Below are 27,134 nucleotides of genomic sequence, written 5' to 3' on the forward strand. Positions count from 1 at the left end.
TCTGATTTAGTCAGAAATCGGGAGAAATGCGGGAGAAATATGACCCCGGGAGAGGGCTATGAAATCGGGAGTCTCCCGCGAAAATCGGGAGGGTTGACAAGTATGCTCCCGCCCCAGACACACAAGCACACGGTTTGATTGGCTAGAGCTTGTACTGGCATATGATTCGATTGGCTGACGCCTCCGTAGAGGCTGCAAAAGTAGAACATTGCTCTACTTTTGCAGCGAGCACCGCGAGAGAAGCTACGCTTTGCTCCCACAATGCAGTTCGGTGAATCGTGACGTCACCCCATTCAAAGTGAATGGGCAGAAGCGTTGAAGCGTTAGGTGGTCCGCGAGTCTTTTTTCATTGGTTAATTGGTCCTTGGCAGTGGCGGCGCCAGAGTATTTTTGTTGGGTAATCTATGGTAGGGCTAACCCATACGGTGGTGGGGCTCAAGTCAATATTTGCAATGTAATTACATACACGCTATATCGCCCCCCTTGACAGTGAAACGCCACATGTGAGGTTTAGATGATTTCCCTGTCTCAATCAAAATGGAACTGTATGAAATAAAACGGCACATTTGTGTTGTCGTAAATAAAAAGGGATCACTGTGAACGTGACGTAACACGTTGAAGGTCCAATGGGGATACTGAATGGCGGTTCCGACTGATCTCAATCAGTAATGCATGACGCAGACCCAACGTTTCGTTGCTCTGATTGGCTGTAGGTCTGACTATTCAAATTGCATTCGGAGGCATTTTGATCTGACCGCGGCCGCGCGGATATTATAAGGCCAGATAATTTCCACATCTTTAGTGTATAAAACTCCCCCACTACTTACGGCCCGTCCACACAGCGGTGTTGGAAGCTTCTTCCAATGCCGCTGTGTGGACGGGCGTAACGGGTGACGTCACTTTTCGCCGAACTGCATTGTGGGAAGCAGAGCGGAGCTTTCCTGGCGTTTCAGCCTGCAAAAGTTGAGCAATATTAAACTTTTGAAGCTTCTGAAGCTTTCGGTGGAAGTGTCAGCCTATCAAATATGCCAGTACAAGCTCTAGCCAATCAAACCGCTGCTTGTGTGTAAGGGGCGGGAGATTCATGTGATTGGTTGTTGGTCGAGCTTCAGACACGCCCGCCGGCAAGCTTTTTCCAAAGCGCTGTGTTAGACTATTACTTGCACCCCTCTTCTAGCATAAGCCTGAATGGTCTCTCAACCATATTGCATCAGTATAAGCACTTGTTGTTACAGCAGGATCAGTTTGTGTGTTGTGTGGACACGACCCGTATATATTCGCAAGCAGTTTCCTCAACATTTAGCATTTAGCATTTTGCTTATTATTTAATTGAATTTGCTTACTTTAACATCATTTTTCATGGTGGGGCTAAGGTGGGGCTAAGCCATTTCTTGATTTATTGGTATGGCTGTAGCCTATACACTGGTCCTTGGTATGAGAAAGTTTGAGAAACACTGGCATAGAGCCATGGAGATGTTACATCTATCTCATTCAAAAGAGGGTTCATTGAGCCTGGGGTGAAAGTGCTAATATTTAATAAATATCTCTGCTAATGGTCAATTATAAACAAAAATAGAAAAATAAATGAAAAACAAGACTTTATCTGCTCCTAAAATTAAAGCTCCATTGACAATTAATTAAAAAACATCTTGCCTCTGTGGTTTCTTGCTTTGGCAGAGTTGTTTATGTTGCTTAATATTGATTGAAATGTTCCAGGGCAGAGAATCAGCCTCATTTGAAACTTTATAAAATGCACTCTTGAGAAATACTTTATTGAAAGTCAATTTGAATCATCCTCACTGCATCATAGTGTGTTTTGGGACATTAGCTGTGCACAGTATATTTAGGCGTTGTGAAAACTTCTTGAACCTTGAACACTTTAAAAGTTTGTATTACTGTATTTTTGTATATTTGTGGTTTACCAAAAAGTAGTAACTTCAGGGATCATTTTCCTGTCCTTTTTTCCGACACAAACCCTCATGATAGATTTTGTTCTGAGACAGCATTAACCCAATCCGCTGCAGGTTCTATGTATTCAATCTTTGTGCAGGACTTTCAAAATAAATCATCATCTTAATATTAACGGTAGCAGTTCTGTGATTTTAAGAAGCGAAAAGGTATCAAACTAACAATTACAGTATGTCAAAAAAAAAAAATATTCTAAAGGTTGTATTTAATGGGATAGCCTTTTTACCTATGATTTGCTTTCAATTAATATCCTTTGTGTGATATAATGCTGCACATTACCAAAGCCTTTGTATACATCTAGGAAAAGTGATTCCAAAATAAGTTTAACAAAACCTTTAAAATTAATAAAATCCAATACAAGTTATATTTAGGTGAAACTAGTATTGCTATCAACCTGATTAATACACCAGTCCTAATAGAAGAATAATACTGACATTATAATCAGCTCCAACTATGGCACGATTTATAACATAAAAATTATTTCTTCTGCTTTTGATGATGAAAGACTAATACAATCTATTGATGTTTAAAGAGGGAAAAAAGGAGATAAAAACCTCTCACTTGTTTTAAATTGAGCAGAAACTAACCCGGAAGTCAGACGTGACGTCAGGCACGTCAGCACAGCAGGATAGCTTACGTTCAACCCAACCAAACGGCGCACGTTTGTTTTTGGTGAATCACATAGCACTACAAAAGTTGCGGAAAGTGAAGGGATTCATTTCACAAGAAGCTTTACTTTGTCCACCGACGAGGAAATAGGGTGAGGCTCTTCGTGTAACATAGACGCTGATAATCTCTTCATTGTTATGCAGCTGTGAAGGCTACAACTGGAGATAACATTAGCTGTTTGGCTAACAGTAGCCTGTGCATCACCTAGCTTTCCTTTCACTTTTCACTCCCAGGAGAGTAAAAGTAGGACGTTAATCGATCTTACAGTTTTCTCTGCAGGTGATGGAAGGTGGGGTTTTTGGGGACACGATTCTGAAATACTTCTGTCGTTTTTATTTCTGTACCTAGCTGCTTACAATGTCCTGTCTTGTCCTAATTTAAATTCCCAGATAAGATAACGTATAGTAAGAATAGTATGTCATTTTGGGAAAGTTATGTTTACATATCTGTCAAATAAGTGATGTGTTTTATTTGCAGAGGTTATGTATTAATAGACCTATCTAAAGTATGCAACAAAGAGTATTCTCTCTTTACATTAAAACAGGGATAGCTGTCTTGAGAGGTATCCTTTGCGACTCTGCAATGTTTGTAGATGTAACTATAGGTTGTAATATAACACACCTAAACCAATAACATGTTATAACGTATGTATATTGTCATTACTTCCAAAGTTGGAGAAAACAAATATTGTTGATTATCCAGAAGTAATATGATTTGTCTATCAGTAGTTAAAATTAAATGATACATTTAGCTTCAAGCTTTTCCTCATCATATATAATAAAATAATACAATTTAGCAGCTTTGGGGAATTGTGGCCATTATGTAACTATTATACTTACTAATTTATAGCCAAATGTATTGATCAGATACATTCAGAACATAGAAACTAATAGGTGGAATAATCAATAATGGTAATATATTGAGCAGCTGCCCTACATATAACCATTCCTTGTTTATTTTTCTCCCCCAGGATCACCAAAATGTCTTCTGCTCAGCCGGTCATCAAATCAAAACAGACGGTGAAAGAAGTAAATGGAATTTCAACGCAGGTCGTCTGTACAGAGTTCAGTAATTACATATTCATAGTACTTACTCAGTACGGCAAAATGGGGACATTGATATCTGTCACACCTGACTCCAGATCTAATGACATCAGCACCCCGTCGTTCTCCACCAAAGTACTGCTGGGCAAAGACGAGGTAGGCTCGATGAAATTGTTCAGATTAATATTGTATCAGTGCATTAAAGACTTGTTCACAGGACATCACACAGACTTGTTGCAACACAGGATAACTCATCTCATGCTGTGAAAGGGCCGATAAGGTTGGTTCTGAATGGCTCTGGTGGAATGGAAGGAATTGTATCAGTTCAGCGGCCTGCTAAAGTTTGCACCAGAACATTTATTTCAGCTCTGCCTCAGCATGTGATTTACTTATTGGCGTTTAGTGCCAGACATGAATAATCAACAAAGAAATGTATTGTAAGTATGTTTGCTTTCCGAGTGGAAAAGAGGCTTTTTTAAGTCTTATAGTCTTTAAAGAAAAGATAATACTTGCATTTTCTTATAATGTGTGTGGTTTTAGAGCCATGGAAGGATGCAGTGTGAAAGCAAACACAGACACAATGATGGAGTATTGTGTCTGTAATGTGGTTAAGCATTATGTCAACAGCCCAGTCTACATCTCTGTTATTGTGAAGTTTACTGCGTTACACAGCAGACACATAACCTGCTACAATAACATCAGGGGATTCATTAAAATCTAATCATATTGTAAGTCATATAAGATCACATATGAGACGTACAAGCGCTTCTTACTTTGGGAGAACTTCAAAAAAAATAAATGACTTTTCTCAGTGTGTTTGGAAATATAGCCCAATCAATAATTCAGCATGGCAGTAAAGGCAAGATGTAACTATTTACCACATACGCAATGCAAACAGCACAAAATGTGTTAGGAAAAGTGAATTCTTTTTTTTCCTGGACAACTTGTTCACAGTTTGAAAAGTGAGTTAATACCTCAATACAAACCTGAAGAGATTTAAACATTATTTACCATACAAACACGTATCGTTTTGATACCAAAAAGCATATCTAAAAACAATGAAAACTGGTTTGTTTGTTGAGTAAAAAAGAAGATTATTGATGTAAAAATAAAACCTGGAGTAAAAGGGAAAGATGTGTTTGCAAAGAAAGTGCTATATCTGTAATTTCATCTTTTTATCATCAGTTTCTTAAGCCCTTTTACATGCAACGATTGTCGTTCATTTTCTTCTGACAATAACATGTTATATTGCAGCATTTCTGTGTGTAATAATCTGATGCCTGATTTATTTTCTTCTCTTTACAGCCTCTTACTCATGTCTGTGCCAAAAACCTGGCCACTTTTGTGTCACAAGAAGCCGGCAACAGGCCTGTTTTACTGGGTCTGGCGCTCAAGGATTCCTCCATAGATTCAATAAAACAAATGAAAGAGATCGTAAAAAGTTGCCAAGTCTGGTAGAAAGTCATAATGGACATGAAGCCTGAAGACTGGGCGAAACAGTCTTTCAGGATGTCCCCAATGTCACATTTTTCATGCATCTTTTTAAACTGAAAATAATGTAATACTTACTGAATGCCAATCTGTGATAGCTTGTGCTGCAACAGAGACATGTATAAATCCAATTTCAGTAACTGATCTTTTTTGATTTGTTCAGACAGTGAAAAATGTCTTCGGAGTTTATTTGGTTGTATAGAAATTTCTGCAAGCCACTGTGCTCGCTCGCAGTGTGTTTGCAAAATGATAGCCGATAGCTCCACTTTCATCATTGTATGAAATACGTATTGACCTTACTGTTTTGTTTGTTTTGGATTTGTAATAAAGATAAATATTTGAAATTGTTGCATGTCGGTTTTTGAAAAATAAAACAGGGCACTTCTGAAATGTACCTTTTTATAAGTCTTTAAAACATTTGTATTCAGTTGGTGTAAAGGATAGTTTAGCCTTAACACATAAGTACTTTAAACATTACACATATTCACATTAAACTGAGGAAATGGCTAATGCCTTCTATAATATTTTGTATCTATTTCATCAATTATAGCTGTGGGAGATGTGTTACATTTCAGTGAAATCATAATTTAGGGACATTTTAAACAGATTTAAAAGCTTTCTCTACTAGCTATTTACACTCAAAAAACACTGATCAATGAATTGCACCATTATTTCAGATACATTAGCAGTTATATATTTTTGCTTTAACATTATCAGTATTGTGTGAAATTTCATAAATAAAAGTACATATAATCAATCAATCAATCAATCAATGTTTATTTATATAGCCCAATATCACAAATGTTACATTTGTCTCAGTGGACTTCACAGTTTGTACAGAATATCAGTATGACAATACGACACCCTCTGTCCTTAGACCCTCACATCGTACAAGGAAACATTTCCAGAGAAAACCCACAGTTTAAAGGGAAAAATGGGAGAAACCTCAGGGAGAGCAACAGAGGAGGGATCCCTCTCCCAGGACGGACAGACGTGCAATAGATGCCGTGTATAAATTGAAAAGATAATACATTTGCAACATAGGTAGTCCAAATGTTTGGAAATGCATGTGTGTATAATAGGAAGATGAATCCACGAGTATATCCATCCAGGACTTATGATCCAGGACCACAGCCACGACTCAAGATCCAGGACTCGCAATCCATGACACAGCATGACTCCGGATCCCGGCGTATATAGACACCAAAAAGAAAGACATTTGGGGAAGCTGGGTTAATCGGAACATGAGAGTACACAGGTATAGGCAGAGAGAAGGAATAAGTAAGATGTCCCCCGACAAACTAAGCCTATATCAGCAAAACTAGGGGCTGAATCTAATCAGTATATATATCAATATAACATTTCTAATACTTGGGATTCTTTTTGAGTGATTTTAAGGGCCCTACCTTCTTTAATATTGTATTTGCTTTTGTAACATTGAACTCCTTTATATTATTTAAATACATAAGTAATAATACTTGCACATTTGTTCTAATTGAAAGTCTTGTCAAAATGTTATACGGGCGACCGAAAAACAAAGGATACTCTCTTGTTCACTCTCAGTCTAAAGGTATTCTCTCAGATAAAGACAACGTGACGTCACTCGTGGAGCTGTGGACACGTGACCCGTTCACCTGTGCCCAACCTTTTTATCTCTGCTGCTCTGAGCGAGACGCCGCCGAAGGATATATTACATACTCGTCGTTAACACTGAAAGTAGGATTTTTGTCCAATTATTACACGAAGTTAACGCACCAGGCTAGTGTATTGTGAGTTTTCTGTCACAGGTTTTGTTGGAGTTTTCTGTCACAGGTTTTGTTGGAGTTTTCATCTCCGAATACGTGGACTTCGACCTCGGTGTTGCACTTGTTTCAAACAAGGAAGTCCAGTCTGTTGAACCCGTCGATGGTAAAGTCGACGGGCCGCTTGTAAATGGCTGTGAATTAGGTCAGTTGGCTATTTTGAAAAGCGAGTTTGTTCTCCATGTTGATCCTATAACATTGGCCTCGAGGACAATATCGACTAAACAGGATAAAGCCGCTTCCTACCTCCTGAGACAAGGTAAGCTGTTTGTTAACGGTTAAAAAGTTTAATATCAGGATCATCTAGTCTTTCACTTTTCTTTTACTGTTTTTTCTTCTCATAATGTTTTAGTATGGTTATAAAAACCGAGTTATTTTGTGTTCACAGCAGGGGACATGAAATAATTTGACATTAAGTCAAACCCATGGGGGTGTTGTTACATTTTACCTGTAAACCCTCTGGTTGTTTCTCTCTTTTTCAGATGGATATTTCATTGGAAGAGATGGATTCATCAAATGAGAATAATTCTATCCTTCACCTTGATGCACATATCCTCCCAGAAGTCTCCAATATGACAATTATTCGAACAAGCAATGGCACAATCATAGAACACCAGATGTTTCTGAACACACTGGCAGCTCAGGCCCTCACAGGGATATTTGTGTGGTCTGCCTTGCTCATAACATGCCACCAGGTGAGTGTGTGAATATTTCCAAATACCCATAGCTGATTTAAATCAGTGCACCACATGACACTATGAGTAATGCAGCTCAAAGCGTTGCGCACTCAGTAACGTAAATGTCATCTGAGATAGGTGCAGAGTGACACATTACACCTCCCTTGCCAGAGGACGGAAACAAGTTATTATATCCATAAAGGCTTGTTATGCTACCTTACAAAACAATGTTGTAAATTCAGTGTCTCAGCAGATCACACCGGTTATTTTCATACTCACACTGCCACTGTGTCAGTCATAAAGTATTCCAGGCAGGTATTATCCATTCACTCTCCCACTGCATTGTGGGGAGGTTTTCTTACTTTAAAGTTGACAGTGACCAGCAGATTAAACATTTTAGCTGATATTAAGGACAATAAATCCTCAGCAAGCTGTCTTCATGTGAAGGGGAAGGAAGGTTGGAAGAATAAATAGCTCAAAAAAGACCACCTTCGCCCAGAAACAATTTCAACACTGCTGTAAATGAGTGTTTCCTCTTGTGAGCGTGAGTTACCCACTGTGCACAGATGATAACTTATCATTATGGTTTATCATTCGGAGAGAATGCGGTAGGGTGCAGTGTATTATCAGCAGGGAAATCAATTGATATTGATATAACATTTACAGCTTTATTAAGAATTACGTTGTTGTTTTCTTGTTTGCTGTGGTTATGTTGAGTAGCTGTAATAGTTCTCAGTTTTAGTCGATAACCCTTGTGTTGAATATACATCCTTAGGCATCATATTTATGTGAACACGTTTAAAACGAACTGTTTTGTTTTTTTGTGTAGTTAAAGGAAGTGTTGTTATTGTTTTGCCCCCTTTTTTATAATCTTCATAGCAGCCTCGCAAAGCATCATCATGTTATTATGAGTCTGAAAACAATGCCTGTGTAGGGATTTGTGACTCAATATCCCGCAAATTGGTTTCTATCTTTTTAATATAGTACTTGTTTGGCCAAACACTTGCTACAAGACATTTTAATTGAACAAATAAATAGCAAGTGTGCTGCAGGGAGATGGAGCAGGATGGCAACATGCATCCCGTCACGAGGGGAAGAATAAAATGGTCTGCAGGACTGGTGTTGCAATGCTGGTGGTGTTTCATCTGACTTGGCTCTAGAGGATTGCTATAGACTCCCAAACTCACGTTCTGAATACTAAACACGAGAGACAATGACCTTAGATCCTCTTTGCTTCCCGGGCTGGTAGTCAGTGTAGTGTTCCTCACTTTTTCTTCGTGGGCTTATTGGTCCCTTTGCAACGTGGAGCATTCGGGATTAAGAGCAGAAGACTCAATTTATCCTGGGCTGTATGGCTGCGTCTCTCACATCTGGTCCCAATACGTACACTCTCTATTGCTGATGGTTATATGTGTTCCAAATCGTGGTTCCTCTGACTCTGCTGTTATGGCAAATACGTCTGAGCTTTACTTGTGCTTGAAGCTATTATTTAGCAGCATACATCTATGCATTACTGTCAGGTCAGCAGCAGCATATAGATTCAGGAAGGACGAAGGATTTTCTGGCATGCAGGCAAATGGAGGACATCAGTCCAGTCTGCTTCACTTCACATGGAGAGATGGCCGAATGCATCACACCCCCACCCTCGCAGTAATCAGGCTTTAATGTGGACCCTCCAACGGGCATTTAATCAAGCTGAATGTGTCACACAGAGAAAGACTGGTTGTTGTTGTTGTTTAGCTTCATCCTACAAATGGAGGTTTTTAGAATTAAAATATTCTAGCCACGAATGTTACCCTTCTTTAATTAAAGCTATTAAAGTTAGCCCAAAAATGGGATAAAGAACTGTAGAGCTGCAACAGTTTAATCGATTCTTGGATAGACAGAAATGAAATTGGTTGATTGTTAGACTTGTTAATTGTCTGTCAATATAATCATCCAATAATGATCTAATTGTTGCAGTAATGGGTACAAAGTTTGATGAGGTAGCACATGGATATGGTAGCGATGTTTGGTTTGTTTTCTTTCCCATCAAAGGTATGAGTCAGCAATGAGAATGGTGTTATTACTTGGCTTGGCTCAATTAGTGAACTAACGGCTTATGATAAGCATCTTGTTCAAATGAAAACATTTTTTTCTCTCGTTATAATTGTTTTAAATGGTGTCTCAACAAAGAATGAGTCATCAGTTTACTAGAAAACAATTGCCAGTGATCTGTGCTTCTCAATGATATTCCCTGATATGCTTCAGTCTGTAATGGGCGCTACATTTTAAGAGCTCTTTCTTTACGACTGTAATCATCTGCACATGAAAAATAATACAGGTAAAACAATTTGACAGATTTTCCAATTGAATTGAGTGTTTAGTTGAAGAGCATCTGTGAGAGTATTAGTCGGACACAACTGAATGTATTTGAGGGTGAACTAAATGTGCAATATTATAGGTGTTGATGTTTTTCTATTCTTTATTGTCTGTTGAATCAGAGACGTTTCTAGTTTATGGCAGTTCACCCACACCCTTATGTTGCGACAGCTCGGCTTTTGATTTGTTAACATTGATGAGATTAGCCAACCTGTAGCAATTTGCCCGCATTAACTTAGAGGCAGTTTAACTGTACTTTAATTACACTGTTGAAAACTGAACTCCCTCTACTGACCTCCACATCATGACAAGCTGTGTTTGCTTGGGATCAGATTGGATAAGCCAACACTTAAAGTAACTCAACATTCCTTTAATGATAACAAAAATAATAATTTGGATGTGGCTCATGTGTTAAACTGCCATATCGGGTCTTAGTTTTGGCATGTATAAAAAATACGCCTTGTTTATGAAACTAAAGGTCATTGGGAAGAATGATAATCATATCCCCTGCCATATTCTGTTAAAGGCTGTCAGCTGTACCACTTTACTTCTTATGGAGGCCGTATAGGGGAAAGGTAAAGGTTAAGGCCTTTTATCAGCTCAGTGAAAATATATATTTACTGATCATATTGTCTGCTTCTGTGTTTGAAGTTCAAGCTGTACAATATTAGGTAAATGTGAACAGTCGGGTTAACGCTGGAATGTTTTGGAAGGTCATTAAAGAGGCCCTATCGTGCTTCTTTGGGTTTCCTTTTCCTGTGTGTTATTTAGGTTTGTGTGAATGTAATGGTCTGCAAAGGCTAAAATCCCAAAGTTCCTGCAAGAGGGAGTTTCTCTGCCGGAAACTCAAATGTAGTGCTTTGTTTACTTCCGTCACACAGTGACATCATTATGTAACCCTCGCGCTTCTATTGGCTAGCGCTCCAATACATTGTACATGATAGGCTAGGCTAAGGGCCGGGACATCTCTGAGCAGTTGACCAATCACAACAGAGCCGGCCAGATAACCAATCCGAGCAGACTGGGCTCTGGTATCAGACAGTGTGGAAGAGGTGCTTTTTGAACATTAAAGCATGTGAACATGTCACAGTGGAGGCACAACATACAAATATGAAACCTTAAAATTAGCATAGTAGGGCCCCTTTAAAATGAGAGTTGCGTGATCTCTATCTATTATAGTAGAACGTGCTGCTGTGTTTCATAGTGACAGATCTTTACAAGGACAGAGCTATAAATATCATCCTGGTAAATAGTTGATTTGCAATGGGTTCTCTGGTGCTTGAAACATCAACTGTTTCAGAGTCAATGCGAAACATTGGTGGCTACAGGTGCAACAATTTACACTATTCTCTTTTAAAGTATCTCGTACTTCATGATCAACAATGAGTTGTTTAATCCATAACTATATTCCACAAGTTTTCATTTTCTTGTTACTAATGTTTTTCATATGGTATATTTTTCATTTCAGATCTATACACACCTCCGATCTTACAGTGTCCCCAATGAGCAGCGCTACATTATCCGCATCCTGTTTATCGTGCCAGTTTATTCCTTCGATTCTTGGCTCAGTCTGCTTTTCATCAGCAACGACCAATATTATGTCTACTTTGATTCAATTCGAGACTGCTACGAAGGTTAGTATCACAATAACTCTGCCTTTTTTAAATATCTGCCATGGCAGGAAAGACGAGGAACTGACCAAACTAGTTTCCACAGCAGTCATTGTTCTTATGTAGGTAGACTTCATTATCGCAGGTGTTCAATTACTAGGTGGAGTTATTTTAGGAGCATCCTTTTTAGTGCACTGGTTTCAGTGTTTGGAAGTAGACAACTAAAGTGTTCTTTTCAATATGCCTTTTTTTGCATTGCAACTGTCATGTATTTGAATTGGAAGTTAGTTTTCAGACGAAATCACTTCACCAATTGCAAAGGTGAATCACTCGCAAAATGTATTACAAGTAATTTGAGAAAAGTAGGAAATACAGTATTCAGGAGATTAGTTTCCAGTTTGCAGGCCAATTTTGTGGCTGATTGATAGCGCAGCGCATCAGAAAGCAGGCAGAGTGGACCAGCAGCTCCGGCTATAACATAATGAACCTTCTCTTGACTGGACACCATCTGCATTAGCTCCATTTAATCCCTCTTTAAATAGCAACAAAGGATTAGGAAGGGATTTCCAAGACACAGAACCCTTGGAAGCTTCTTAATGTAAGGACAGAAACATTTATTGTTCCAAACTGTAGGACTAATTATTTTTTCATCATGTGGAAGTTTTCTCCTCTAAAATGGTTTGACCTTTTCAAATAAGCTTAAACTTGAAGGTGATGAGAAATTCTTCTACAGTCTAGGGTGGTTCAGGGTTTTAAGACTCTTTTCTTTCTGTTACAGCTTTTGTCATTTACAATTTCCTGAGCCTGTCCTTTGAGTATCTGGGAGGAGAGAGTGCAATCATGTCAGAGATCCGAGGGAAGCCCATACAGTGAGTGCTCTCATTCCAATTCTCCATTCAGGCATGCAAGCTCGTACTACTTCAAAGTAGCATTTGTTTGACATTTCAAATGTTTTTCAAGTTGACAGAAGTATCACTTCCTCTTCAACTTGACTGGGTCAAACCACAATATGAATTAACCTCACTTTTACAGTCACAAATGGTGCAAAGTGCATCTTGCTGCCCTTGAATTAGCATTTAGTTTGAACACCATAGAGAAAGAGCAGGCAATAAACAAGTGCGTTGTTAATCTGTGCCACTTATCCCTTATCTCAGAGCTTTTGAGCAGCCTTAGACGGGCTGTGTTTTATGGCTGACTCAGCCACAGGGCAGCTGCTCTTTGCCAGGTTCTTAAGACAGTAGAGACACTAATGTAAGGCCTTGATAAATTGTGGCATTGCTCAACACCAGCAACTGGAGACGAGGCATAAATTCAACGGCTTGTATGAGACTTTACTGCCTCCATGTTGCATGTCCTTTAGGATTTCCTATAACATCCAATATTGTGGATGATATTGCAGCTTCATAAAGTTAAGTAGGTTTTAATCAGCCCCATGGCAGATTAATAAAATAACATAGATTATACACTGTTACCATGCTTAAAAGCTAGTTGCTTTAGCATGTACCAAACATGGTCACGCCATTTAAGTAGAACATTTAAGCCTAATAACATTCCAACTAACTGTTATTCTACGGACGAAAAGTTTATTATTCCGCCGGTATTTTGGCCCTCTTCTCCCGCATTGAACATTGCAGAAACTCCGTTCAAACATCAAAACGTTCAGCTCGGTCGGGAATCGATGGCTATTACTTTTCTCATTCATAACTTTCACAATTCTAGAGATACATCCCATAATACATCACATTTTTAACATTGAAGTCAATGGAGAAAATCTTCAGACTTCAACAAATCTTCATGCAATTCAACTGCTAACTGCTCCCTCATACTTTCACTCAGACTCCTCATTCCAACTTTAAAATGTTACACATCTTTCTGACATTCGTGTAAAACAACTTTTAAATCTGATTCTTACTTTTAGAGATATTAAACATTGTTCAGACCTTGTTTTAGAGGTTTTCTTCACATTTTAACATTAACTAGAGTGTGTGATGTCACAGCTACAGTGGAGGACAGCTTGAAATTCGCATTCATATTTCTTTTTAAAACTGCCATAATTCCCAAACCCTACATTCTTGAGACATTATTTATCATGATAAACGTAGGAAAACATCTCGTAGCTTGAAAAATGACAAATAATTAAGCAAAAAATAATTAAACAAAGTGCCTCTTGAGGGCATGAAGTGACAAAAACGTTCGACATGTCTCCATTAAAGCGCATTGTCATTTCAGGCAGATATTTCCTCACAGCAGCAGCCGCACACCTTTAGTTAAACAGCCAAAAAGGCCACATTATTAACCCGAAAGTACACAAAAATTACACTTCAGATACTCAACTTCCTTGACCTGCTTCACGTTTTGAAATTTCAAAGATATTTGTTACGGTTCTTCCACAAAACGTTCACATGTAAGAGGTTTATCTCTCATTCAGAACAATGAAGCCTTTGATCTCTACAGAGCTCGTTAGCTCAACTATAAAAACCTGTGTAATGGAACACGATGATGTCATCACTCCAACTGACATGCTCAGAGCAGCAGACTTCAGATAGCAGTGTGCAAACAGTCCAGCCGTGAAGACATCTACGGGACAGTTTTGAGATTTCTTCAAATGCCGTTGCCATGGCAACACAATGCTTGCCTTGAAACAAAGTTTTCTCATAACTTCAGTGAAAATACTCCAAACAGCCCAGAACTTCACAGGTTTGGTAACAATGCAGCCATCAACGCATCTGAGCGTAGTATGGGGTGTCATCAAATGCCGTTGCCATGGCGACGGACCACTCGCCATGAAACACAATGTGGCTGTAAGTCCCATCGACACGGTCCAATCGTCCCCCAATCTTCACTTGAATATCACCGGTCCATGCCTCAACACCTCTACGCCAATTCTGAGATCTCACCATATGCCGTTTCCATGGAAACACATCCCTCGCCATAAAACATGATGTCGCTATAACTCCTATGAAAATATTCAAAAAGTGCTCAAACTTCACGTGTGCTAACAGTCCAGCCGTGAAGACATCTACGGGACAGTTTTGAGATTTCTTCAAATGCCGTTGCCATGGCAACACAATGCTCGTCTTGAAACACGGTTTTCTCATAACTTCAATGAAACTGCTCCAAACGCCCCAAAACTTCACAGGTTTGGTAACGATGCAGCCATCAACGCATCTAAGCGTATTATGGGGTGTCATCAAATGCCGTTGCCATGGCGACAGATCATTCGCCATCAAGTTAGTTCAGAAGTTTGCAGTTCAAATATTCTGCTGCTTTTCCAAGCCTTTTTACTTTCTTTTCTTCTCTCATCACACATTCAAGCCCCCCAGTGTTCATGTATAATTTCAATCTAAATTCTTCACTTTCTTCTTACACATTACATTTCAGCATAGCAGTTTAGCGTCAGATTTTCAGCATAAAGCATTCCCACTAGCAATTTCTTCAGGAATTGCATTCTCTAGTTCCTATTAAAATTGTATAGCAGTTTTAGATTAAATTTAATATGTCATGTCCCCATTAATAAACCGCATTTAAGTTTTAACTGCTTCAATAATACACCTCAGGTTCTGAGAGCAGTAAAAACATTTGCTCTGTAGGCAAGCAATTTGCTTCTCAAATTCACTTTGACTGATTATCTATGCTCTCATTTGCAAGTGATGACGATACCTTTGATTGTCTAGTTTGAGTAGTAGCTTATCTACAAAGAAGAAAAAGACAGATGAGTTGAAATAATAAGACGCGTAGACATTACGCCCGGGCCAAACTGCCTCCGCTGACCTGCGCTCTGTTCCCAGCGTCTCTGCAGCGGCGCTTCTGCTGCCACTTCTACATATAGTTTGCATGTTAAGTAGTGTGTGTTCATTTGGAAATAATATAAATTCATTCAAACATAAAAGCCGGTACTCTTATTAATTAATAGAACTCTGCATGTCACTGCATTTTCCACATTACTGTGTAATGCTAATATTTCAGAATAAAAACCTTGTTGACAAACGAATGGATTACATCTACAGATAATCACTAAAGGAAAGGTGTTTTAAAAAGGAAGTGTGTACCACTTCCTTTTTCATAAGGACATAATTCATGACTGATTAAACACAAGCAATGTTTTACCTTCACCCTAACACAGTAAGATAGAAGTTGTTTGCCTATATTTGTCACAACTTCTACAAGTGTTAAGTAAAGAAAATAATGCTGCGCTATGTATGTGCGATTTACATATATATATATATATATATATATATACACACACACGTACGTACGTACGTAAACCATAGTAATGTTGTGGTATAATGTGAAAATACTGTCAAATGAAAATGTTATCGACGGTTTAAGCTGTGAACGGCAAGCAAAAATATAACAGGTTCTGCAACGCAGACGTGCTGCTCATGCAGGAAGTTGCCCGGGCGAGGCTCAGTTTAGACCTAATCTTCCTGTCTGCTGCCTCAAGGCTCACTCCTACAGTAAAGCCAGTTTCCTCACCAGTTTACTTATGTTATTCACCCCGGCCCCAAAACTGCCACCTGAACCCGAAACTGCTGACTAAGAGCAATAATACAAAACACAAAAATATTTAATTACTATTGAAAACTCACTGAAACTAGAGGTTCTTCAAGTAAAAGTCAAATCTACCGTTTTGTGTCCCGATCCTCAGTATTGTCGGACCAGTCTGTTTGTTGTTGTTGATTAGGCCAGTACTAATGTGTGTATTTACTAAAGACACCTTAATACCATGAAGTCTTCAAATCCACTGTCTCACATTACTGCCGGACCTATTGTACAGGTGTTATTTTATTGACAATTATGGCGATACATTTTGTATATAAATCGATTTTTTCAAATGTATTATATATGCAACAACATTATGGTGTTAGCGGCTTAGGTTTACATGATTCCTTTTTGAATATAGGCTACGAATAACTCCCATTTGGGTTTTGACAGATAGGCAGATTTGCATCAACAATATAGTCTCAGTTGGGTAAATTATTTTACAAAACTGTTTTTAAAAGTTTTACGCTATACATTTTATGTTGTTTTATGTTGGCCAAAATACATCCCAGTTAAGCAGTAATGTCAACTAGGGCAGAAACCAACAATTTGCATTATTGATTGATCTGCCAATGAATTTTCTTGATACTAAAAACTACCCATCAAAGTTCCTCTGAGCCCTAGGTGACATTTTGAAATGGTCCTGCGTTGTCAGTCAGACAGTCAAAAAATCAGTTGGCAGTTAAATAAACCAAAAAAGGACCACGAATCCTCAGGACAGTTGAGAAGCTGGACGTAGCAAATGTCTTTTCTTTTTTTGGACTCAGGCGTTTCATTGATTGAAAAAATGGTCATCGATTAATCATCGTTGATTGATTGACTTGTCAATCATTGGTTATAAGCTCTAATGTAAAAGAAAACCTGAACATTTAACCAGCTGTTGTTTATTGTATGGCTGTTGTATTTATTCCTATTTTACTCCGAACACTCTAGTTAAACTTGTTTCTTTTATCACATGCTAAGTATATGGTGTTTGTGTTGTCATCACTAAATATCTAATTGTTTATTGTTGTGTTCCCAGGTCCAGTTGTCTGTATGGTACCTGCTGCCTCGGTGGAATAAGCTACTCAATCGGCTTTTTGAGATTCTGCAAACAGGTGAGATTTCATCTTCACCTTATCTATAGAGGTGTTCCTAAAACCACAGAAATTGTTTGCAAACACTGAAAGAAGAAAACTACTCTGCCCAGATCTCCTGACTACCTTGAAATGACAGCTGATATAATTGGCTGTGAGCTTTTCAGAGGATAACGTCAACTGGTGTAAAAAAGAAAAAGGAAACAAAAGCAATTGACCACAGTTTGATAATAAACGGCAAAAGACGATATGAGCTGTCAGCACAGCTCTCTCAGTGTCTTGGGATGCTGCACAGGCTCTCAGTCTAATGCTGATCAAACTGAAACTATGAGTTATGTCTTGAAAACAAAACACATGATGATAGGGAGGATTTTTTATTATGCAGAAATTGATAAACACTCAATGGGCTTTCAAAGTAATCCTACGTGAAGTGTTTTGGAACTAAAGCATGCAAGATGGTGACATCTGAATGGTAAATGGACTGCATTTCTTTAGCGTTTCTTCAGTCTTTATGACCCCTCAAAGCACTTTTATACGCTGTATACAAGTCAGCATTTACCCATTAACACCCATCATAAAGAGGCAGAGGCTGCCATCTAATGTGCCACCTGCTCAAGGAAGTAAACATTCACACACATTTACACACTGTTGGCCGTCCAATCGAAGGCAACTTGGGGTTAAAGGGGCCCTATTATGCTTTGTGGGGTTTTCCCTTTCCTGTTGTGTGTTATATTGGTTTGTGTGCATGTACATGGTCTGTAAAGGCTAAAATCCCAAAGTTCCCTCCAGAGGGAATTTCTGTCCCACACACTGCCTGAATGCATCCATTGGACTTTTGTTTACTTATGCGACAGTGACATATCTACATAACACTTGTGCTTCTATTGGTTAGCGCTCCAATATTGTACGTGATGGGGTAGGGGAAGGATATCTCTAAGCTATTGACCAATCATAACAGAGCTGGCAAGCTAACCAGTGTATAGACTGGGCTCTGGTTTCAGACAGAGGGTGAAAAGAGGTGCTGCAGTATGAGAAAAATAAAGAGCTTTTTGAACATGAATGTAAACATGTCAGAGTGGAGGCCCAAAACACAAATATGAACCTAAAAATGAGCATCATAGGGCCCCTTTAAGTTCTTGCCCAAGGACATGTTGACTGCAGGGGCTGTGATGAAACTCTTAAAAACAATTAAAGATCATCAGAGTCCATTCATTGGGTGTTGGTGCAATGAAAGTGTTGGACTCAAAGTGTTAGCAATAATTTATTCCGATCCTTCAAAATGAGTCAACCTCCTTAAGATTCATGAACGAAAATGTCAGAAATCAATATATTGAACATTTCAGAAAATATTAAACTCTGTTAAGCAGGTCAACTCCCTCGGAGCAACTGACTCACTGGATTCAAAGTAATGAAACTGCTTTGGGACATTCTAATATATTCTTTACTGGACTTCTCGATCAGTTGTATTGATCATACACTTGGGAAACACATCTTGTGGTTGTCTTTGAGTTAAAACCTCAAATTCAAAAACTAAAACTTTCACATGGCGCCCTCACAGAGCACAATTCTTAAAAGGCTTTGATCCATTTTGGGGGAAGGTGGGGGTAAACATTGAAATTCTTTGCATAACTTGGAGACGCTTTAGTGTGTGATTTAAAGGCGGGTGACAAATTAATCACTGATATGGAAAAGCTGCCTAGAGTAATTGTGGTTCTTGGAGATAAGGTTAGAGGATAAGCTGCTCTTGCATCCCAAACTGTTTTTTTTCCTTCAGTTTGAGTCCATTATCATATTGTAGGACACTTCAGGGTCTTATTTAGCTGAAACTGGCAAAAATTGAACTATTTGGACCCTAGGCATCTGTTAAGCTGTTAAAGTACAATGGGAAAGAGTGGTAAAAAAATAATAGACTTTTATCTGGCAAATGTCAATGCTGTTCAACTCATGGCTTTACGCAAGCACAACATCCTTGATACATGTCTTTTTCCTACAAACTTTCCCTGCCCAAATGTAATCACTAAGCCGTGGTGTTTGTATTAAAGTTATTTGGTTTTTTTTCTCCTTAAGCGGAAGAACAGCAGCAAAAAACACAAGCAGTTGATACAAAAAAAAAGTTCCTCTTCTTCTAAATGTAGTCAATATTTAGTTTTTCCCATCTGCTTTCTGTTCAATATTACTCTTTTAGCACGTATTTTAAACGTCAATATTCAATCAAACGACCCAAAATACTATAATAATCCCCGGGGGAAATTAGGTGTTGTGACAGTTGCCAACAAAGGAAACCATTGCAGTCACTCACGTTCATTTAACTGACCTAAATCATGATTGCAATTCATATTTGATTAGTTGTGCAGCCCTAGTGTCAGGCAGAGGTTTTATCAGAAAAGCCTCTGAGAGTTGCCTTGAACAAATTAAATATCCAAGAGAATACAGCACCACAGATGCCTGGAGAAAAGGGTGAGACAACATGACAATAAAACAATGGCTTTATAGTCCGATACATCGATTTGCTAATTAAAGTTATCAAGGAACGAATGGAGCATCTGTATTGAAATACACGAGGTAGAGAGGTGCTTCTGTGAAATGGGACTCAGGAGAAATTTAAAAACGAGTTCCTTCGATATCTGCCATCCGTGAACTATTGCAGGGAACTGTTGTGATAAAAAAATTATTGCTGAAAGAAAATGCTTCGGGGTCGTTTCAAGCTGTGACATCTCCACAAGACACTATCAAGTAATGTAATAGAAAACGCAGGCAGGTTGCTTACAGAAACATATCAAATGTAGTGAGTATAACAGATGGGCACGGTTTCCTAAATTCACATAGCCCTTTGATGTATCAGTTTGTAATATAAATGGTATCCACGTATGTAGAATGTTTTAACATGTGCTCTTATCTTACATTTAACACTGACACACATGTAGCTCTGTATTAAAGTGTATCATGTATAATCTTTATGCATGGGCGCTCGTTTCTAAAACAAATCATCTGACCATGGCACTAGCATTATTAATGTGTGTTGTATTCTGAATATCAAGCATGGCAGGAGGTATGCTAAATGATTGGCTTTGAAGCTTTTAGTGCCGACAGTGTTTGCTTTCCCTATGTTCTAGTGCCACACTGTCATTCTGAATATTCTCAAAGCAAATCAGTAATCTAAATTATTATTGATGTCATCCTGTCAAGCCCACCACCCACTCTGGCCCTTCTAAAAAGCCCCCCCTGGCTTATCAAGTTGAATGCTGATGGCTTGTTGCTTTCAAGTGCTGCAGCACTGATGGGAGTTTAGAGCAGCCTCTGTCAAATTGCTTGGTTCAGGCTTCAATACACAACAAAGAGGACACCTGTCCTCCAGTCTTATATTGTATGCAGGTCTACACCTGCACTGCATTCTCCAGCCAGTCGCTATCAGCATGAAGACATCAGTGTCAGACGGTTTGCTTTCTGCACCTGAATGAAAAACAAGTCTAACAAAGCATGCATTGTATTTTTGTATTTGCTATTTTTCAAAGGTAATTTATGTCTTCATTTATTATGTCATCATTTATATGCCAATTTGCTTTGTTGTTTGGATTATTGATACCACTTATTGTCTCCCTGTTGAATGTAAGGCTACTGCCAGTAGACAGTTAGCTTAGCTTATTTAAGTAGCTTAGTTTAGCACAAAGACAGGAAAGGAAACTGGGGAGAAATGACAAGCCACGCTCTGTCCAGAATCCATCTTCCAGCTCCTCTAAAGATCAATTATAACCTGCTATATTTTTGTTGGTTTATCCTGCACTAAAAACCAAAGCTTAAAAACCTAATTTGCTCTTTTATGAAGAGTTATGCACAAGATTTTTCCCGGCCAAGAAACTGTGAAACACCAAATTGAAGTCTTTACACTTTTTTTTAATATGCATTAAAGAAGCAATATATATCTATGAGCTATGCTTGTTGTCTGAGTTTTACAGCTAATTCAATGTAAAAAAAGATTCTGACATCCCTCCTCATCCTCTTACACTTTCCTGGCATCCTTGTTTGTTTTGGTTCTCAGTCTGATTCTAATGTGTTCTCCAGGCGACTCTCCAGTTCTGCGTTGTCAAACCCATCATGGCCGTCATCACCATCGTTCTGCAGGCTTATGGCAAATACCACGATGGAGATTTTAAGTAAGCAAGCGCCTCTCTTTCCATTTCATTCTTTATGTATCTTAAACATACCATGTACCGTACTTGCCAGCAGGCTTGTATACCATTCATGTGCACATGGAAATGGCTTGCAAATGGAGATCATTATTGCACGGCGTCACAGTAGGTGAAGATGTTAAGACAAAATGGTTTCATTTCATACGGTAAGTGCAGCAGGGTTTTAACTGTCCTGTCAGTGAGAGTGTGCAGATACTTTACTGCATGTCTTCCCAGCTGTGTCCCCTCCTAATCCTTATCAAAAGCATTTGGGAATTGTTGGTATTGCCAATAATTCAAGTTTTTCTAAATGTATTTTGAACTAAAGAATGTGTACTTCTTCATAAGTTTTCCCCAAATGTAATAAGTGTCCTGGAATGAAGACCCTTAATTCTGATGTTGTGCTGCACTCAGTGGATCACAGTATTATAAGAGATGTATTGTTTAATCTCATACTTTGGATGGGATACAAAGACGGGGGAAATTGCAGATAAACTTAATTTTAGAGCATTTCCAGTCCCACCAGATGAGCCAATAAAGGGTCTTAACAGAATGTGGAGAGGGTAATACATGTAACAAATGTGTCTTTAGTGTGCAATCAAAAGCTTTCAAATCTGCAGCCCATTATTTCATTATTCAGACTTATTTCAGGTGCTATTCTCTGCCTCTCAGCGCTGTTTCATTCTAAGGATTCAGCTGTGACAACCATTTTGAAAGTACTCAGAAAAAGCAGAGAGTTCAACAAGGGCTCGACACAGACATCTCCAATCAGCTTTCTATCATTACCCTCTTATTGTTGAGCCAAAAGATAGACATGATTAAACCCGTCCTCCTTATTTCTCAATATACTTCAACAGCACAATTAGCAAGCAGAAGTGTCTCTTTTCCGTGTCTTTCTCTAAGGTCTGTTGCAAGACCGTGATGATTCCTAGATTGTTTACTTATACGCTCTCAGCCAACCATGCGCTCTATACTGGGTGGGAGTAATTAGTATAGTCACAGCTGAGGCCTCAGAGAGGCTCTCTTGAATGCAAAGAAGGTAGAAAGGCGGACTGACTTTGAAATAAAGACAAGTCTGCCTGTTTATCAAATGCATTCTGAAATAAGAAGGACATGGGCACACAGGCTTTATCGACTCTTTTAAAGAAGGAACACAACAGGCTCCATTTCCAGCTGTTCTTCCAATATGGCTGGAAATGTCATCAAATGCAGGCTGACAAGGCAAAAAAGTAATAAATGGATTCAAGATATGAATAAATCATCGCTGTCAAAAAACATAGGCGATTTGCTGTGAGCAGGCTTTCCATATGATCACAGATGGAACAATGTCATCTTGTTGTAAATGTACCAAATGTATCATTGTGTCTTTTAACACTCTTTGTGTCTTTGCAGCATAAATGGAGGATACCTGTATATCACAATCATCTACAACTTCTCCGTCAGCCTGTCTCTCTACGCCCTCTTCATCTTCTTTTTCGCAACAAGTGACCTGCTCAGGCCGTTCGAACCGGTGCTGAAGTTCCTCACCATCAAATCTGTCATCTTCTTGTCATTCTGGCAAGGTAAGCCATCTACTTTTTTGGTATCAGAACCCGGAACATAAAAAGTATAAATTGCTGATGAAAGTGTTCCTGCTTTGTAGGAATGGTCCTCGCCATCCTGGAGCGCTGGGGGGTCATTCCCAACGCACTCTTCATCGATGGACATGAGGTCGGCGCGGGCACCGTGGCAGCAGGATGGCAGAACTTCATCATCTGCATTGAGATGTTCTTTGCTGCCATTGCCCTCAAATATGCCTTCACCTGCACCGTGTACCAGGAGAAAAAGAATGAAGTGCCAGGTGAGCTGCTCATGTCATCCCCAGAGATTATGAAATATTCCCAGAATTTAATTGCTGTAAATTGTGGTGTTTGTGTTCTATTTGTTTAAAAGAAAACCTGTTGGATTTTAATTTCGGAAGATTCAGGCCAAACCCCTTTCAATTCTGTCTCTACAATAAAGTAACTGGTTGTCAAACAAATATAAAAACAAGAAAATATATGTTGACATGTCCCTTCTCCCCCTCAGAGAAAAGACACAACCGGACTTGTATGTGTTATCAACAATTAACTATGTGCCTTTTTCAGCCATTTAGTTCAGTCACACTTTTAAAGTTTGATTCCATATTCAATCGGCCTTTTTAACACATGCACAAGCTGCAATGTCCATATGTACACTTTTTTTACTTTTTTTCTTCTGAACGAAATGACACGCTGATCAGCAGTGCAGTCAGGCTGGCAGTGGGCGGTCGCTTTCATCTGCACACATCGTAACTGGTGGCTCAGACAGCAGTTGATAGTAAAACAATGTAGATGAAGAGGAATACAGAACAGTAACTATCAGCGAGCGAGCAGCACCTCTTTGACGTCAGAGCTGCTTTCAACTCAAAGACAAATGGGAGCCATGTGAAAAGCCTTCCGCAGCGATATCAATCATTTTGCCAATTTTTTTTCTGCTATACTGTAGGAAACCCTCTGTTCCCGTGAGCTGCTGATAATTCAAAAATGCTGGAGGTGGTGATAAAATTGAAACATTACTGTATCCATTTGATATTACCATTTTTTATTTTTAACTCGCAGAAGGTAATACAATAAAATGTTTCTTTTTCATCCTATACCTGTTATTCCTTCCAATATGGAAAGAAACCCAATATTCCTCTTACGTATTTGACAGCTGAATATAACGTATGTTTTTCCACCAGCCTGTCAGTTCCTATGTGATTCACATCATTAAGTCTCCAAACAATGTAGTTCTGCTGGTGCACCCAGTGTTGACGTGTGTGACTGCCACTCCTCTGGTCTGCCATTCCTCTCCCTCAGTGTTGTGTAGGGTGCTGCAGTAAGGAGAGACTCAGCAGACCGTTTCTAATTGCCTTGTAGAGCCCCCTCCCCTCCTACCCAATCTTCGCCCTCCTGCCCTCCTCTTTGCCACATCCATAAGCCGATCCACACAGCACTGCCAGTAACCCTGAAACAGAAGACTGTGGATCTCTGCCTTGATTTTTATTTTTATTTTTTTTCTTGAAAACCCTTTTAGTTGTAAGGTAAACTCCACCTGGCTTGCAGCTGGGTGCTAAGGGACCATCAGTGGAAGGGTGGCCGTGAAATGTGTTTCTAGTCTGAAGCCTTTGGAAAAGCCGTGATGAAAGAAATATATTCTGCCTATTTCTTGTATTTTCTTTTTTCTCAATATTGACAAAAATACTGCTATTAAGTTTCACAGATGTGGTTTATCCTACCAATTAAATAGGTAGGCATAATTGATAGGCAAATTAATTTAGCATGTTATTAGCAATTAAGCCCTATCAAAAATATAGAACCTTTTTTGCTGCATTTCAGTTGTATATGAATAGTAAGTTGATTCTAAAAGAGCAACATGAAGATTACACCCTGGGCCCTGGGAACTTTTTTGACTATAGAATGAACAAAAAACTCAAGGTTATGTACTTTTTCACATGTAATGAGACTAATGAGATGCCACAAAATGTCAGTATTTCTTTCATAGCTAGCTTTTTAGTCTTCAAGAAATCACACCACCACACCCTGTTATTTGTATTCAGATTAATTCATTTTAATGGAATTGTCTCCACTGCCGAGTTAGAAATGAGTAATTCTCTTTTCACCTGCGTTAGCAAGACTACCATAGATCCATAACTTCCCTTATTCTTTACAATGTGTTTTAAAATGCTAGTCGATTTCTTGGCTGGAAGCAATTCCAACACAACTAGAAGAGACTCCAGGAAGTCACCCTCAAATTACTGCTTTTACGAGTTCATTATTGTCTAATCATTTATCTCCCTGTGTCCTTGATCCAATAGCAGAAAACCACCCACCCATGCACAGCATCTCCAGCGGTCTGAAGGAGACCATGAACCCAGGAGACATGGTGCAGGACGCGATCCACAACTTCTCCCCAGCCTACCAGCAGTACACCCAGCAGTCCACGCAGGAGGTGGTCCAGCCCAGCGCCAATGGAAAAGTGGCCGCAGGCAACAAGAGCACCCGCAAGTCAGACAAAATCATGCTGATTACCTCTGATGACGAGTTCTAGCCATCTTTCCAGCATGATCGAGTTGCTTGTGTCCTTGCTGCCTTATCGTTAACCCCCTGGGGGAAACTGTATCCCATAAATGCATAGAACTGGATAAAATCCAGGTGTTTCATTTTCATCTTCCCATTATTTAAGATGGACACATTGCTTCTGTCCTGATGTTAATTAATAATTCAAGCACCAAGAGGAAGAAATACATATTTTTTATAAGTGATGGCTCAATGACCAGGGACACTGAGCTGTCTCCATCCGAACAGTAATAATCACAGGACAGTGACATGTCACCCTCACCGTATCGGAGACATCTGGAGCAATGCAATTCCCTTAAATCAAGCTGCTGGATGCTGAGCAGTGCCTCTGATTCTGTTTCCTTCATTATGTCAGTGCTGGTTCTGTGGCCGTCTGAAGGGCGCTCCCTCTGGTTCATGTCACTTTCAAAGAGGGGATGATTAATATGTGACTGCAGGAGGGAAGCAGGGAGGCAGCCATGGCTGGGAATGACACTTTATGGACCGTCTCTCGCATCTGCTTGTTTGAAGTATTTACTGAGCATCCTCCTGCATGGTTTCCTGACAAATGGAAAGATTTGTTCGCCGACACATTCGTTTTGGAGCAGGCACTTCAAACTGCAGACTAAGGCACTTTGCGATCCTTTGTATCTACCGTAGCATGGACAAATTGGATAAACCTGTCTCCTTCAAAGTGGGAGTTGTATTCTTCTCATTCATTTTCCCAGCATGCTTTAAAGAGTTTCATTCAGTGCAACTAGACAGCCGTTCAACAGACCCTAGCAATCAGTTGTTTTGCAGCTTCTGCACTATTGTACAATGCTTTTTTTATGTTTGACGTGTTCCCATAACTAATCATGTTTCAGAGATTTTGAAATGTGGCCAGAATGTAATTGCCGTAAATTATGGTAGTTGTGTTATATTTGTGTAAGAAACAAAACTTGTGTGGATTTTAATTGGGGAAGAGTTTAACGTATTTAAAGTGTGTAGTTCAGGCGTAGTCAGGCCAAACCCAATTCTGTTTGCTTTAAAAGAAATGTACTAGTTTCTTCTTCAACTTTTATTTTCCTTTTTAAAAATTAAGCTCAGCGCAAGTTCAACCAGGAAGACCGTCTTTACTCTTCATTTACTATTCCCATGTAACTACTATCTCTCCTCTCAATAAGTGATCTGGGGCGTCACTCTCCAGCTTAACCAATCACTTCGGTCTATTCCCAAGAGCCTATCATAGCGCTCTGCCAAACCTTTTAAGTCTGCTCTCACCCCTCAGACAGCTGTCATTTCAGGTGACTCTACGCAACCCTCCTCCACCCCTTTTCACCCCCTGTCCCTCTGAATCCAGGGTCAAGCTAAACCACTCCCCTTCAGACCGACCCAACTATCCATTCACCACCACCAGGGTCTAGACCCCAGGGGGGTTTCATCGGATCGGATCGGTTCGGTTCTACCCTCCCGAATGATACTTCCTGCACAACGGGGCCTAATCGCCAAAATCACCATTACATTCATTTGTGTGTCTCTGCAATAAATATGTATTCTTCCATCAAAACTGTCTCTCCTGATTGAAATGCTATCATCTGTGTCCACACCACATGGGAGACATAACTTTATAAGTACATAACTTATTCAAGA

General features: G+C 39.3%; 2 protein-coding genes across 3 annotated transcripts; both read left to right on the top strand.

Annotated features, from left to right (window-relative positions):
- The first annotated feature begins 2,759 nt into the window (after positions 1-2,759).
- On the top strand, positions 2,760-5,515 carry psmg3 (proteasome (prosome, macropain) assembly chaperone 3). The gene is given in 4 exon segments (XM_079645662.1): positions 2,760-2,916; positions 3,608-3,836; positions 4,986-5,123; positions 5,125-5,515. Coding segments are annotated over 3 exon segments (381 nt in total). The 5' UTR covers positions 2,760-2,916; positions 3,608-3,617; the 3' UTR covers positions 5,149-5,515.
- Positions 5,516-6,758: 1,243 nt separating this feature from the next.
- On the top strand, positions 6,759-27,051 carry tmem184a (transmembrane protein 184a). 2 transcript variants are annotated; one of them, XM_079646889.1, is made up of 9 exons: positions 6,759-7,232; positions 7,456-7,668; positions 11,480-11,645; positions 12,400-12,490; positions 17,185-17,260; positions 21,299-21,390; positions 22,798-22,967; positions 23,048-23,245; positions 25,265-27,051. In XM_079646889.1, the coding sequence occupies exons 2-9, from the start codon at positions 7,456-7,458 to the stop codon at positions 25,492-25,494; spliced, it is 1,236 nt and encodes a 411-aa protein (XP_079503015.1). In that variant the 5' UTR covers positions 6,759-7,232; the 3' UTR covers positions 25,495-27,051. The 2 variants fall into 2 exon arrangements, with proteins under 2 accessions (XP_079503015.1, XP_079503014.1); XM_079646888.1 differs by having other exon boundaries at positions 6,769-7,232; positions 25,262-27,051.
- The last annotated feature ends 83 nt before the right edge of the window (positions 27,052-27,134 follow it).

Source organism: Notothenia rossii (genome assembly GCF_949606895.1).
Source record: "Notothenia rossii genome assembly, chromosome: 8".
Taxonomy (NCBI): Eukaryota; Metazoa; Chordata; class Actinopteri; order Perciformes; family Nototheniidae; genus Notothenia; species Notothenia rossii.